The sequence below is a fragment of the Hirundo rustica genome, chromosome 6 (assembly GCF_015227805.2).
Source record: "Hirundo rustica isolate bHirRus1 chromosome 6, bHirRus1.pri.v3, whole genome shotgun sequence".
Lineage (NCBI taxonomy): Eukaryota > Metazoa > Chordata > Aves > Passeriformes > Hirundinidae > Hirundo > Hirundo rustica.
The window spans coordinates 48,140,268-48,156,625 of record NC_053455.1 but is presented as its reverse complement, the minus strand read 5'-3'; the positions used below and the strand labels follow the sequence as shown (position 1 = coordinate 48,156,625).

At 47.4% G+C, this 16,358-nt stretch overlaps 1 protein-coding gene across 1 annotated transcript in view; it reads right to left on the bottom strand.

The window, feature by feature from the left end:
- Nucleotides 1-5,329: 5,329 nt before the first annotated feature.
- Nucleotides 5,330-16,358, bottom strand: part of CD81 (CD81 molecule) — a 33,048-nt gene continuing 22,019 nt past the window's right edge. The window contains exons 3-8 of the mRNA XM_040067185.2: nt 16,127-16,224; nt 13,169-13,243; nt 10,498-10,605; nt 9,827-9,922; nt 9,413-9,502; nt 5,330-8,730 (exon numbers count right to left, since the gene is read on the bottom strand). Coding sequence (XP_039923119.1) covers nt 8,668-8,730; nt 9,413-9,502; nt 9,827-9,922; nt 10,498-10,605; nt 13,169-13,243; nt 16,127-16,224 — 530 coding nt within the window. The 3' untranslated portion in view covers nt 5,330-8,667. The remainder of the gene's footprint in view (nt 8,731-9,412; nt 9,503-9,826; nt 9,923-10,497; nt 10,606-13,168; nt 13,244-16,126; nt 16,225-16,358) is intronic.

Genomic DNA, 16,358 nt, shown 5'->3' with positions numbered 1-16,358 from the left:
GTTTCTCCATTTAGTGATCCTATTATTTTTTATGTATATGCATATGGTAGTACGATCACAAGCTTCCAAATGGGTATCCAGGAGGGAGGAAAGGAAAACATGAATCTTAGGTGAGCAGGAATGGAAAGGAATAGAGCAGTAAACAGGCTAACGAAAGGGGGAGTAAACCTGGGTAAAGGCTGCCAGTGCTGTGTAACATGGTCTAAGGTGTTGGGGAGACAGCAGGAGAGAGTCTCTGAGCTTAATAAGAAACGGGCAGAAAAAAGGATGTGGAGTAAGTGGTGACATGTTTCATATCTTACTCCACATGTAAGAGTGGAGACAGATAGTGACACAGGAAACTATAGTTTGTTTAACCCTATATCAGGCAGGGTACAACAAAGTGGTGCAGACAATGGCACTGTGTTGTTTTGAACCTTGGTTCTTTGTTAGATCAAGGGCTTAAAGGGGTAGGAGAGGGCAACACGACGTCCACAGTGTCTCTGTGGACGTGGGTGCCTTCAGGGACAAGCCCCATGTCTCCATTTCTAGAGACTACAAGTTCTCACTTTTTGCCTGGATGCTCTGTGCTTTGATGACTAAGGAACCTGAATGTACCCTTTTCCTCCTTCCTGTTTTTTTTATTAATGAAATTAGCTCATCTGGATAGAGCATGGTGCTAATAAAACCCAAGGCTGTGGGGTTTGATCACCATACAGGCCATTTACTTAAGAGCTGGACTTGATGATCCTTGTGAATCCCTTCCAACTCAGCCTATTCTGTGATAGAATCTGTGATATTTAATATCACATGCAGCAGAGAACTGAGGCTGAGCTGCTCATTCTCTGGTGGCTGACGACAAGGCAGCTTGCAGCAGTGGAAATACTGGTGTGTTGGGGCTTTCGTTATTGCTTGGTGACAGCTGAAATAAAAATAATGAGTCAGAGTCTGAAGACCGACAGATGGTAAAGTGTTTTCCCCTTGCTGGCCTGGGCTGAGGTGGCTTGAAGAGGGGGCTGGAAGGTGGAACTCAGCTGCAGCACAGGCCATCATCCAAATGAGCGGACTGTATCCAGCGTGCCGGTTCCGAGGGGCCGCTCACTTGCGGGGATGGCTCCATGTGTCTGCAGGAAGCCAGCGCGTGGGGGTGGTGTGTGGGGGTGGCATGTGAAAATGCACAGCAGCCTCAGCCCCATCACAGGCTCCTCATGCTCCTTTCCTGCAAATAAATCTGTCCTTTGGCCCCATCCAGCCCCATCCAGTGTCTCCTCTGCTTCCCGGCAGTATCCTGCTGCTGCTCCTGCCCTCAGAGCCTGGGGTAGGTGCCTGGGGCAGGGACAGCTGGTCCCTCTCCTTATGGCTATAGGAAAGCAGCAGGCCATTCCCTAGCAGCCACCCAGATCCTGCAAACCAGATGGTTACTCAGATGTGGCCACATGCAGCTGATGCTGGAACCCTTGAGAGGAGGTGGGGTGGGAAAGGAGTCTTTTCCTGCAGGCAAAAAGGAAAAGCGGAGTCATGACCACCGCAACCTTTTCTGCTGGGGGAGGGCAGTCACACCAAGCCAGAGTAGTACAGCCTGAAGAAAATAAATGTGTTGTCCTCTTTCATTTGCCAGACTGAAATCCTACAAAATGGCCTTGAAATCCCTTGTGGGGTGGGTTTGCAGGGAAAAACACCTCTCTTCTACACTGAGCTTCGCTTACCTGTTCTACTTTGTACTTTCATTTGGTCCTGCAAGCAGATTAGATTTATTCCAGTGCTGTTTACCCATGTTGGTGCTATTTTCCCCTAAGGTAACTACACAAAATTAGTCCCTGTGGAGTGAGTTTTAATACAGGAAAGCTATGAAGGTCTTCATTAACTCTATTCTTCACAATGACAATGTTATTGCCAGCCTATAGAGGACCTGCAGGGAGACACCACAACCCCTTTTTTTGTTAGAGACATTGCATGTGTGGGAGGGAACTGAAGTCCTTTATGAGCAAAATTAATACTCTCTACAATTACTCCAATTTTTAAAAATAAACAAAAACAGTTGGGGGTGTCTGTTCATTTTGAATTAACTAAGAATACTTGCACTAAGAAAACCCTTCTCCCATGCTTTTCCCTTTTTCCTATCCCTGCCATAAAGTGCCTGATACTCATGTGTAATGAAAGGCTATAAAAGGTCACTGGAACCAGCTGAGGGGCCTTGAAGTTAACATTAACAAAAAAAACCCCCACAGATCCCTAAAACTCCCCAGACCTCTTGTTCCAACAAGACCTGTGACAGCTCCATGAACCAACGCTGAGCCTTGCATTAACAGCATGAATCCTTGCTGGAGGAAATCTCAGCAGATTGCTTGCAGCCAGCAGGCAGGGTGTTGTGAGCATGCCATCTTGCCTGGCCCAACACTAACACCTATCAGTACCCAGCAGAGCTGTGTTCTGGCATGAGGTAATGCCCTAGCAAAGTAGGGTCAAGACACACTTTTTTCAAGGGAAAAAAAAAAAAAAAAAAGCATGATTAAACTGTAATTAGAAGTGTTACTTGCAACCACTGGCACTTGAGCTGGGTCATCTAAATCCAGTGAGAAACACCAGGCAGTCCACAGTAGTTGCAGGTTTATATACCCTCTAATGTGTCCGCAAGTGTGAAAACAACGTGGGTTTCACTTTGCAGCGGTTTTAGCACCTGGGAGATGTTTTCGGCTTGCTCCAGGTCCATGAGCACTGAAGTGAAAGCACCAGGCCGCCAGAGGTCAGCTGAAGGAGTCGCACCGAACAGCACTTCTGCGTCCCATTGCTTAGTTTATGCCCCGTGCAAGGCAATGTGATGCTCCCCAGGCTGAAGCTGAGGAGTGATCTGGAAAAAAATTGCACCTCTATCTAGTTCAGGTGCACAGCCTGATACTTACGGGACTTGGGGTTCCTAGCCTGTGTCTACCACTTATTTAAGAGCTGGTCAGGTAGGTGTTTCCCTCTCCCCTTCGGCATCCACTGGTGGCAGATGTTTCCTCCCTTGGGGCTGTAATTCCACTGTTGCCGACTCCCTGGTGCAGCCACAGTTCCCAGCCCTACCACAGCCCTGACACTGAATGAGATTGTTGAAGTAGTCACCTTTTTTTCCTGCCCTAACTGGAAGAGCCGTGCTGTCATGCCCAGCAAAGGAAACAATGGTTCAGAGCAGGAATGTGAGCACAGCCACTAACAACACATCCTTCGTGCCTGAGCCCGGCAAGCGGAGCTGGCAGGCAGAGGAGGGTGCGGCCACATCCAGCAGTGCAGAAACCTCCACCATAGACAGCTCTGGCATGGGAGAGCTGCCTGGATTTATTCCCTCCTGTGAGAATATTGCAACTCTTGGCTCAGAGCTTCGACAACCTCTGATTAGGGAATGGCACAAGCAATTTATGGATGTTAATCACAGCTGTCTTAGTACGAGACAGTTAGGCTCATTGCTACTTAGAAAACAAACAGCCCAGAAGAAGTTTACAAAAGAAGGGCTCGCCAAAGCAAAAAATACCTCTTAAACTTCTCGTTAGAAACACTCTGCGAGGTTTTAAAAAGAAAAAAATAAACCAGTTTGGGAAGGGAGAAGAAAAAGAATTTCCACTGGAAAAAATCCTGGCATGGTCTAGTTTAGAAAAATTCATGCATGTATTTTTAATTCCTGAAAAATCTTGTTTCACAAGGAAAAAAAAAAAAAAAAAAAAAAAAAAAAAAAAAAAAAAAAAAAAAAATTCCACAGTCACATTCCTAGGCAGTGGAATTCCACAGTAAGGTCTCCAGTGACTTTCCAGGTCCTTCAGACCTCTGGAGAAAAATATTAAAGAGACACGTAAGCCAGGGTTGTCTGTGTAATATGAGTACAAACAAGCTGCAAGCACTCCATCCACCCTTCCCCTTACAGTCGGTTATCCTCGCGCCCTCACACGCTCCGACATGGCAGGGCTGCTGTGTTCCAAGGATAACCCCTATCTCGAAACAACCTTAAAGGGGCCTGTTTTACCCAGTCCTCTCCCAGTATGATATTCAGCTCATCTGTTCCAAACACATCAATGCTGATACTCAGACCTAAAGTGCAAACAAAGGGGACTGCATTTAGCCAGGGAAGGTTTAAGATCCCAGCTATAATTCCAGGCTGAGGTCCCAGGGCACACAACCCTGGATGCCAAATACATGCTGTGCTTTGCCAGTTAGTCTCTACTATTTTTTCTCCCCCTCAAACACCAGCCTGGATCTGACACTGACTCACATGAGCTTAATCCTAGCCCCAGAGTCTGGAATAATTTTATCCCCATCTGGAGCAACGATACAGTGCCACAATCCAAACATTTTAAGGCATGAAGCAAAGAGCATCACATTCATGGGAAACCACCTAGAGGGTCAGCTGAGGACGGTCTTCCCTGCAGCCCAAATTTTGCTTTAATACAAGAATGAGACAAGCCTGTTCCCCTGGAAGACATGACAGAGATCAGTACGCGATGGAAGGAAACAAGATCTGACAACACATCATTAAAAATCCACTAACAAGGGGGAATTGCTTTGTTTCTTTTTTTATTGTTTTTAAATATCACTTTTTTTTTTTTCTTTCCAGAAGTCATTATGTCCGACTCCATTAACATTCAGGTAAACAAGTGAAAGAACAACAGGTGGGCATGATCTCGCAGCACAGGCACAGCCGCTGGGAGCAGGGCTTGCCTTTCTTTACAGCAGCTCAACGTTGTGTTCCCTCCTTGCTCTCCCTCACCCCCCCCTCCCCTCCCTCTCTGTTACCAGCACGGGCATGGCAGCCAGTGCAGGACATTCCTGCTTAAACACAGCGCAAAATCCAAGACAGGACAGAGGCAGGCAGGCAACTGAGGGATCATGGCACCTGGCCTCCCACCTTGCTCTCAGCCAGGTTCTCCCCTGATGGTGCGGAGGGCAGGTGGGAGCAGCAATGGTGGCGTTACCAGACCATCCACAGAAAGCAAAGCGGCCCAGTCCCTGTCCAGATGGCAGCACAAGGCATTTTGGGCCACTTTTCGTCACTTTAAGGAGGAACCCCTCGAGTGTGAGCAGGAGTGCCACCATGCACCCCTTCCCCCCCACCACCGAATTTCAGCACAGTCACTATTTTTGGAATCCACATTAGCTCCCCTACAGCTGTGCTCCCCCTTCCCGTGAGAGGGGGCACAACTGCATCAGCCACCATTTCTGGCAAGCAACTTTTTGCCTTCCCTCAGCAGCAGTCCAGATGCAGACTCAACCTGCCTGCAGGCCCCCCTCCCAGAGGCTGTAAAATCCCATGCTGTTGAAGCCTGGTTCACAAAGCATCCTGGTGTTAAGGTTAACCGGTTGTAAAATTGCATCACACTATGCACACTATGAGAAATGTTTATTAAATTGATTTTTGTTTCATTTCTTTAAAAAAAAAAGGCAGAAAGAAGTTAAACACACTGCTTTGTGGCATGCTCCACAGTATGAAAAAATCCCAAGCATTCAGTTAAGCTGTCAGCGGCTCTGTTTGACCTTTCCGTGCAGTTTTTGAACTCAGACTTGGACAGCTGAAACTCTTCATCCCCACCTTAGCTCACAGCCATTTTCTCAGGTGCCACTAGCTCCAGGAGGGATGCTTCCATGGAGAGGGAGGGGCTTGTATTTACAGCCTGCAATTCCATTCTTTTCTTCCCTGGGGGTGTGGAGAGGAGCAGTACAGGGTGCCATGTTGCACACACAAACGCACAGGTGTGCAGGAGAGGCACTGGGGCTGAGCAGGGGTCCTGCCTAGTTGGTTTTCCCCCTTCACCTCAGCCAGCTTTAGGACTGACCAACTGGCAGAAAAGCCCTGTGGCTTCATCCCTGAGGGCTTGCAATGGGGCGAGTCCCCTCAGTCCTTCACAGCTCCCTTTGTAGTTTGTGCTAACTCAGGTCCAGCTTCACAGGAGACCCAAGGGGGTAGTTTTTATCAGAGAGGGTTTCTAACTACTTCATTGTTCTTAGGCGTGATGGTTCCTCTCTGTCTCTGTTCTCCCAGGGCTGACTCCTCCTGCTGAGGACCATTCCATCAAGTGTGGGGACTCAGCTGGTAACTAAAGCATTGCCCTCTCTGCAAACATTCTTCTGTCCCTGCTCCCACATCCCTTCTCTAGCTGTTCCCCCCCTGGAGCACCTTTTCTACAGCAGCCACAGAAACAGGAACTGGCCCAGGAAGCTGCCTCTGGAACTCTCCACAATGGCAAGCTACCTCTGAAATGAGCTAGAGGGTGAATTGCAATCCCTGTGGGACACAGTCTGAGCAAACTTCCTGCTCTTCCTCCTCTCACAGCTGTCAGATTCCCTCTGCAAGTACCACTTTCTCCCAGTTGCTCCTGCCTGGGACAACTCAAACCCTTAAAGTACAATGTCTGAGGACACACCTGACCTGCATCGAGACCCAGTCTGTCTTCAAACAGAGCTCCAGCTATGTACACAGCATCAACTGAATACTGAACAATATCAAAAATACGGTATAAGGAAAAGAAAAGAGAATTGAAATGCTTAATGGCATATTTATACACATTTACCAACAGTCAACAAAAAAGGTGGCAAGTTACACATCCATTCTGTATGCTGACAATCCTGATGCACACAGATGTAAACACACATGCTCGGATGATGCATATACACATGGCCACATAACAGAGTAGATGACCTGAAGGAGCTACGCTGGGGAGCAGGGGAAGGGGTTACCTACTGCAAAACCTCGCCTCATTCTCAATGTGCACAACATGGACATTCAGGGCAGTGTTGCTTTAAGGCTGTTTCTAAGGCTGAATCTTTTCTTGTCCAACCCCTCAATATGAAGATCTGTTGAAGCACGTCCTCCTCTTTACCCAGCACAACTTGATATATATATCTATATATCTATATATATTTATCTATATACCTTTTAAAGGCCCTATATACTAAAAGGTAGGAACAGGAAAGGGGGGAGTAGAAGAGAGGAAAACCTTCTGAATGGATCAATTTGCCCCAGTGCAGGAATCTTCTATCCTGTAGTGGCAACAGCCATGACAGCCACGTGCAGTGGACAAGGTACTAGTTAAAATGATTGATGATCACAGGTCTCCCTCCCTATCAGATCTGAAGCTCTTTGTTGTGACAAAGGGAGAGAGTGAAATATTTAAAAAACCAGAAATACTCCTGAAGTGGGGGAAGTGATCACTAATTTAAACTCCTCCCCTTACCTGCTTCAAGATGGCTAAAGAGCTGAGAGATACTATAATTTCCAGCTCAAGTGCCTGTACGGCTAAGCAAAAGGCTTTGCTTAAAAATATATATCTGTAGAACTATACATATAGATCATCTTTTTAATGACATTCTGATTTTATTACATAGCTCCTGGGTCACTCTCCCCCCTCTATCTACATGGTGACAGAGTGGCATATAAAAGAAGCCACAGACATCAAAGTGATAACCAAAGTTACCAGATCACAAGAACGTGTTTCAACTGGTGCGATCGAACATGCTAAATTACCTTGATTTTGTAAGCTGATCTGCTGTTAATATAACTGGAAGATCTTAAAAATAACCGTTTTAATCAGATTATGACAATTTCTCAGCAACATTACAGTGTGTGACAATATGTTATAATTAAGAATAATTTCACTGAACAAGAGAGTCATGCAAAGATGAAATTTTAAGCATGTACGCATATGGTTGGGAACACCCAAGCATCATCCTGCAGTACATAAAAGCAGGATTTCTAAAGTTAAGGACTTTTTTTAATGTTTTCTTCTTTTTCCAATATCATTTCTATGCAAGCATTAGCTTAACAGTGGAAACTTCATATAGAACTAAAGTCTCCTTGAAACATATGTCTACAATGGAACACTGAAGGACATTTAAAAAGCAATGTAATTTTCAGTTTGTTATATATGAAAAACTGGGACTAAAATTCATCCCAGCCACTGACCTTTTAATGAAATGAATCAATGGAACTGAGCCAATTTATAAAGTTATAGCCTCAAGAAAAGGAAAAAAAAAATCACAAAACCAAAAAACATTTTTACTCATTAGAGAGTACAAAAGTTCCAGCATGACTTCTGTTAAGGACTGACCTACCAATGGAAACAGGCTGGAGAGGAACAGTGCCTGCGTTTCCCCTGGGATACATTGCATCCAGGCAATGGAGGCTGTATCCTTTCTCCTCCTCTCTCCCAGGCTTTGGACAGTCAGCCAGGCTTCCCTAGTGACAGCTTGTAAACACCAGGGAGCTGGGGTGATGGTTGGAAAAGCTGAGTACAAATTAACAAAAGTACTAAATTCTGCTTCAGCATCCAATTAAAAACGCTGGTAAAACCAAGGCAAAGTTTTCTGAGACCAGGCTGCATGCTTTTCCTCCGCACATCTTCCACCAACATTACTTCTGAGTTACTGGGGGCGGGGAAGGGGGAGGATGAACTTGATCTCCTGCTACAGCAGCTTTCCCATCACACAAAACTGATGTGTAACTAACTCAGCCACAAAGATACGGGAAAGTTTTATTTATTAAAAAAAAAAAAAAAAAAAGTACTTCAAAATAAAAATGATAAGTACTGTATGGTAATATTGGAAGCATTTATATACATAATTTTCTTTGTCTGTTGTTGAAATGTCTCCTGGTCACTCGGTGGCACTTGGGGTCCCCTCTAGCGCCGTCCGCCCTGCTCCCCCCTTCCCCTGCCCAGCTCTCACGGCTCAGTAGACGGAGCTGTTCCTTATGCCACAGCACAGCACCATGCTCAGGATCATCTCAAAGATCTGTTGAGAGACACAGGGCCACCAGTGAGGCAACAACCAGTACGATGCAGGAGCTCCCCCCATCTCAGGGTCCCCCACTCCACATTAACACTCTCATGCCAGAGGTAAGGTAAGGGATGCTACATCTTTGTTGCTGCTTTCATATGGAGTTGGCCAATTTGAGATAAGGCACTGTCCTCATGTCTCCCACTGGCAGCAGTGGTGGTACCTGACAAGCTTTTTGGCTGCCAGCTACGCAGCAAATGCCTCAAGATCCCTCCAGCAGTACAGCCCAGCCTTTGCACAGATGGCATGTTATGCCCCCAAAGCACCCAGCCCTCACTAGGGAACAAACCCAATGTAGCAAAGCAAGCAAATCCCTTCCCACTGCAGAACCCAGTAACAAAACACGGCAGCCTGTAGAATGAGTGGGTTTGGAGGAGGTTTCAGTGGTGCTCTGCCCTTTCGGCTGGGCTTGCAGGTGCTGAGCTTGCCAGGTGCCTCCCCTAAACATCCCGACTCCCCAGAGGGAAGATGAAGCCCTTGGTCTGGCCATGTTCCAGAGCTCTGTGGTGCACAGGGCTGGTGCTGCATGTGGAGTTGCAGGGGCATCCCGAAGAGAGGAAGAGATCCAGCCCAGCTAGAAGAAGACCAGGGTACCCTGAGGTGGCTTTTCCCTGTTGCACCAGGCTGTCACACTTACCATGATCACAGCAACCACGACGGCAGCGATACCGATCAGGTAGAGCTTCCCGGAGAAGAGCTCATCGATTTTTTTGTGGCAGCTCGTGTTCTGAGGCAAAGAAGCACACCAGTCAGACAGCCTGCATCTACCCTCAGCACTGAGAAAGGCAGGTCAGCTTCCCCCTGGTCTCACTTATGTCCCCAGGTCCTGGCCCCAGGACTTCAAACTAGACTTCACCCCTCTGCACCTGTCAGTCCCCTCAAGCAGGAACAGCAAAGGAAGAACTAAATGGGAACCTTCAACATCCTTCTACACCATCCCCCCAAAAATGAAATCTCTATCCTTTATCTATTTCCCAATGAATCACCAAATTTCCTTGGCAGCCAAGGTTTCCTGAAGGAGCTGTGCTGACTGAAGAGCTCCTGTGCCTACCTCAAAAAAGCTTTTCAGGGAGTCCTTCCGGCAGAGGTCGTCCCTCCACACAGGAGTGAAAGTCGCTGTTACAATATCGGAACCACAGCAGTCCAGCTACATGGAGAGAGGAAAGAAGTAACAACAAAAAACCAACATTAGCAGACAGCAAACACTTACGCAATGCTTCTCCCACCATTACACGTTCTTGAAGCCACCCAAGACTGAGGAGGCATCTTGGAGGGGGAAACAAGGGTGGGGAATAAGTCACCAAAGTAACTTTTTTCTTTCCATGCAATGCAGCTGCTTCCTACAACAGTCTCAGACAGATCTGGCATAGATATGCTGGAGGAGAGCGAACCCAACTCTCCCCAGGCATTTTGCTTCCTGCTGAATGGACCAAATATTAGGATTAATTCCTCAGAGCTACATTCTTCTTCCATTGAATTTTACTTGAATCGGGGTGCTGAGGTAAATTAAAGGCAACTTAATCAGAGTTTGGTCCAGACTTCACAGCACAGTGTGATGGAGAGAATACTGAAGAGAGCAGAACTCTGCTTCTTAACGTGTAAGAACAGTAAACTTGATAGGCTAAGATCTGCACATAGCAGCATCTGCTTTAGAATCTGCATTTCCCATCCATTTGCCTGACCTCCATTATTAATTCTCCAGCACAACCATCACCATCTTACCGTTTCATGGAAGGTCTTCACTACAGCTTTGGCGTTGTTTGCATCTGATTCTCCCATGAGCGCTTGTTGAAGCGCTTGATCGTAGAACTGCTTCACATCTTTGGCTATCTAGGAAAGACACAGGAAAAACTCCCTTTCAGTCAGAGGAGGAGGAGAAGGAGACCTATCCAGCAGATGTGCCTGAAGTACAGGTTCTCCCTAATGGCACTTGGAGTAAGGTGAGCAGTTTTTGAAAAGATTTCGACTCCATTTGTTTGCCCGTGAAAAATGGCCTGTCTTTCACAGAGCTCCAGCCCCTATAGCTGTCACAAATATTAAGAACCCCAAACACCAGCCAGCAGATTCCAGCCAACACTATCTAAGGGCTCCACAGGCTCTGTCTAGAAGGTAAAGACAGCCAAGGCCTGGAGGGTGAACCAGAAGCTGAGACAGCCTTCAGCCCATGTGAATGTGCTGCTGCGCTCAGGAATGCACAGAATGAACACAGAGTGGACACAGTAAGCACGTTTCCCACTGAGACTGCAGAGGCTGGACAAGTCAGGAGGAGGTGGAGTGCACAGGCAAGGCTGTAAATATGGACACCTTGGCTCACTGAATGGCTCAGAGGGGATGGCAGGAATTTGGGAGAGATTGCACACTAAAGCTTCGTGAGACAGCCCATTTGGGTCAGGAAGCTTAGGTGCATTTAGATGGATTTAAAATCCTTTCTGTAGGCTGCATCCCTACAGACATTGCTGTCACTTAAGTGATTGTGTGAGACACCTTATCCATATTCTAGCCCTGCCACCTGGCTGGTGAACTGCAGCCACCCATGAGGGCCTGTTCCACAGTGCAAAAATCTCCTGACTTTTAGGGGAACTGTCCTTATAACTTTTCCTCTAACACCCTTCGATAATTTGAGAGAGAGAGATGAAAGAAGGCCATGCAAAAGAAGCAAAAGAAAAACATGAAAGCAAGAAAGGGAAAATGCTTTCTAGAACATCTGCTCTTGGCAGCATAGGCTGGATTAGCATACAAAAAAAGAAACTGCAGCAAGATGATGCATGATTTCAATCAATTATCCCAGAACTCCTTCATCACTACCCAAAAAAGTTTGCTTTGGAGGATAATATTCTCCAACCAAACCATTTCATTCTGGTACATAAAAATAAAACATTTTTTAAAATCCTGTTTATTGCCTCCCTGTTTTGAATCTACAGTATCTGCAAGAAGGCAGGCTGAAGGAGAGGCCTGCCTTCAGCTTTGTGAAAAGGTGTCCCTTTTGGAAGCATCTCTCAGTGGCTGGGATCATTCAGTGCTTACCTCCCAGCCTGTGCTGCTCCCAACCAAGGCAGGGAGAAGCAAGCCTGCCTTGTGAGCAGGGGCTTCAAAATAGCCCATTCATCATCAAGGCTGCAAAACTAGCTGATGCCAACAGACTGCCACCCTTCATTTTAAACTGCAAAATTCATTTCAGGGGCTGAGGTCATCACTTCTATATTGTGAGCTTTATGCTCTAGTGGCCAAGTGCTTTCTCCCCAGGATGGGAACAGCAGCAATGGGGTCCCTCCTTACTCAGCCTTCGCTTTTTTTTTTTCCCCCCCCAGCAGTTGCAGTTGCACATCTCGGACTCTTCAGGACTCACAAACGAACATCTGCAGGAGGCACAGCCCCTCTGCAAAGGTTAATTAGTTCACTGAAGTTGCTAGGAAACAGTACCCTGCCTGCATATTATTATGTTTAGTCACAGTAGAGTTTATTCCAGTGAAGTTATGCTCTCTCCTGAATGACTACAAGGGTGTTCCCGTTCAGGATGAGACTGTGAGCCACTGCCCACATGCATGAGAAGGCTGAGCAGGCCAGCACCTACTGACACAGCTGGCTTATGTCTCTTAGGAAAGCAAACACATTTCCTATTCTGCCAGAGAGTCTAATCTTGGATTTGAGCACAAGCAGTCCCCTTCTCTCCTCCAAACCCCTGAGGCCCAGCGATCAGCACCCAGCCCGCTGCTTGCTGCAGCACAGCCGTGGTTCCCAAAATGTAGTTCTGCATTTCGAGACCAAACCTGTGAGTTCGTGAGCACATGTGACTGTAGTGAAGCGAAGGTGAGCAGAAACAGAAGGTGAAAAGGTGCAATTTTCAGTTCTACCCTTCAGTTCGGCTCCTCCAGCCAGGAAACCCTACCTGAGCAGTCTCTAGCAGGGTGCCTGGGACAGACACAGGACTTGTACCCCACATGTGTGCACAGCATATGGATCACAGCAAGCCCAGTGCTGGCAGACAAATGGCCTGAAGCAGGTTATATGATACTGGAGAAGAGCAGGAAGCACCAAGCAATCCCGTTAATGCAGGCTCTCCCTGTACGGTATTCCTGCCCTTTGGACGTGCAGATGGCTTTCCTTTACAACTTCATACATAAGTCGGCTCCCTCTGTGACTGACAGCGTGGCAGCATGGAGGAGACCCAAGTGAGACAGGCTATTTTTATTCAAGACATCACACTACATACTCTAAGGGGCAGCTGCTACTATCAAGTGCTCACATTTAAAGTTCCTCAGCCCGGCCAAGAGGAGTGAGGTGGCCCCTGTTACTCAGTCTGGGAGCAGTTTGTGAGCAAAACAGCTTGTACTGGGATCTGCTGCAGTTCTGTCCCAGCCTCTCAGTCCCACAAACACAGGTTTTAGAGTCTTACTTGGTCTTTGTTGACGAAACCCCAAATTCCAGCCGCAACTTCGCAGGCAAACAGGATCACCAGGCAAGTGAAGAACTGCAAAGACAAATCAAGAGAGGGATCCTTAACAGATTTGCAGCAACTAGGTGGGGAGAGGTGTGGAGCAGCACTTCCACTGACAAACCAGAGCAAGTTGTCATCTGACTTCAAACCATTTTCTCTCTCATACATGCAATGAGCCCCAAACACATTTTCCTGTAATTCATCATACACTACCCTATGTCCAGATTGTTCAGCAGAGACTAGCAAAACCTTTCCCACAAAGGGAATGGCAGGCATGGAGATGCCCTGTGTACCACAAGGTACATTGCTCCGCTTCATGCACCTGCAGGACCATCCAGACAAGGTTTCTGCTCTGCCACAAATGCTCTGAGGACTGGGATTGCCAGTGCAGGGTTAAAAGCACATTTCAGCTGCTGAGGAGCTGGGGGTGTCAGGGTTTGATTTATGGCCAGCTCTCTGGCATCCACAGCCCTGCAAGGCTACTGCAGTTTTTTGCATAAATACTAACACTGATGTCTTCCCACAGTCCCACCCTGTTTGTGCAATTCCAGCAGTCCTCCCTGCCGTCCCCCCTTTTTGTTCAGATTGCGGGAACACGTTGTGATGGTAGGTCAGTTGGACTGGGAGTGGGAAGCTGTAAACTCATACATCAGGGTCACATGAGAAGGCACTGAGAGGAATGCTCCATACAGCCAACATCACCTCTGTGACAACATCACTCAGTGACTTCTTCCTGGGAAGAGCCCTGAAGTGAGAGAAGTCCAGAAGCAAAAGAGGTGAATGCAGTCAAGGAAAGACAAAATTACAGTATAGGGTGGGAAAACAGCCCCTGAGTCCTGAGCACTCACTGTTCAAAACACATTCAGGACATTTTCTCCAACAACAGAGGAAACAGGAGTTTCCAGAATGATGCCATGACCTGGCTCTCACATGCAAAAGTAAAGGGTTATCAGCAAAATGGAAACAAGACTATTAACCTGACAGCAGGAAAGGACTTCCAACATCCTTGTCTGGTTCCTGAACAGTCATCTCCTATGTGAACATCCATCTATCCCTAATTTTGTAGGAATATCTTTGAAGGACTAGGTCCCACATGCCCCCCAAGGACTCACGTCACCCTAAACTGTGGGTGCAATGCCACTGTAAGTCTGGTTAAGCACTAGGGCTCACTCTTGCAAGTACTGGTTACCCTTCAGTGAAGAAGGGTTTTTATCCCAGATTCGGAGGGACAACTTCCTGCAGTTTCAGTTCTTCTGTGAATTGGCTGCAGAACACCAGGAGATGCAGCTTCATGCCATGGGAACACAGTGGTGTTCCTGGCCAGGCAGCTGGCTGTGTCCCAGCCCGTTTCCAGGGAGCAGAGCCTGCTCCATGCCAAGTGGCTCCCTCCTGTCTTCCTTAAGTCTTGCTGCTCAGCTTCCATGCCACCTTTGGCACAGGATTTTAATAGCATGGAGCTCCCTGGTACTTTTCCCTTTTTGCAGTAAGCCCAGAGTCACTCCCACAGTTAGGTGGAGAAAAGGGGAGTATGGCTGCTTCCCTAAAACACCCCGAGGACATTGCCTGGAAATGTCCTTGGAGCACAGTGGGAGCCTTGACCAGCGGAGAGTGTCCTCATGGGGCATCTCCAGACTTTTCTTGGCAAGCCAAGGTGTGAGCAAACAGGCAGTGCACAGCAGCAAGAGCTGCTAATTTCAGCCAGAGCAGCCGGTTTCCCTGTCAGACCTCTGGTACGTTGCACCATCTGCCCCTTCTATGCCTCTAACTTCAGGAGGGGGTAGTTCGGGGTCTGTAATCACTTGCATTAACAAAACAAAATAAAAATACAAAGCTGCCAAATTGTGTTCCAACACGCCCTGTCAGATTTGTGTGAAGGCTCCTTGTATTCCCAGCTGCCAGGATAGTGTCTGCAAACTCCTACTGGAGCTCCCATCCACTACGTTCAGAAGCGCTTTATCAACACTGGGGAAAAGCCTCCCCTTATTATTGGGAACCAGCAGCAACCAGAGGTGAAGTCATCTGCAAGAGTGAGAGAAAGCGGCTCCGTTTCCCTCTGCCCCAGCTGAGCCCACACCCATGAGTTGCTATGCTGCCACCAAGAATCTTCCAGCCCAATGAAGCCAAGTGCTGGAAAGTCATTTGAATTAAAAATAATAATAATAAAAAATTATGGTTTACCCTTCCAGTTTTATTTTTTATGCATCACGTTTAAACTGAACCACATGTGAGAACTTGTTTTAAATAAATGGGTCTCCCTTGCTCCCAAGGTAAAGACTTTTGGTGTGGCTACAGTTTATCCAATTAAGCTCTTCCTATGCCAAGAATCCTGAGCTGCTGCCTCACATCAAGGACGCCTGTAGCACTTTGGTAATGGATTTTCCAGGATGTACCTAGATGTTCTCACCAAGAAATTATGGAAAGTCTTTGCTGTTTTCTTGTCCAAACAGATAAAAATAGGAGATGATTCCTTAAAAGAACTATAATTGCTACAGGCAGCCTTGAAAGAGAGTGAGAGGGGATGCTGTAGGGAACACCAGGTAAGAAAGAGGGTTTAGTGGGTGCTTGGTAAGACAGCCAGACCATGGGGGTATAAAAGCAGTGGTGGAGGTTCACGTGTAACAGAGGAAGAGTCTCTAAGAATCCTGCTGATCTCACCCCTTCTGCCCTGCAGCCAGGCAGGCAGGACATTGCAGCACACCTGCCAGCTCAGCCAGAGCTCCACAGGCCGGGCAGAGATGCCTTCAGCCACACAGCACTGCCTTGCTCCTTGCAAAGGTCATCTGGGTCCCACCTCCCTACTCACACATCCTCTCTTGGTGGAGAAAACCCCAGCAAGGGAAGCACAGCCACGTGCCATCCAGCAGGGAAATCAGGCAGTCACGTGCCAAGTGACTTCCAAAGCTTTGTGTTGCTTACCGTTCCCAGAAGACACTGAGACTCCTGAATAGCACCGTAGCATCCCAGGAATCCCACGAACATCATGACAGCTCCGACTGCGATCAGGATGTAGATTCCTGCAAGGCAAAGCCAGAGGCAAACGTATTACTGCACAGCTTTGTCCAGCAGCACCCTCATGCCTGGCTGGACATTCTGGCTCCTGGGGCAGATAATTACAGTGTGCAGAACTAAGGCTGAGGAGGCGTGAGTA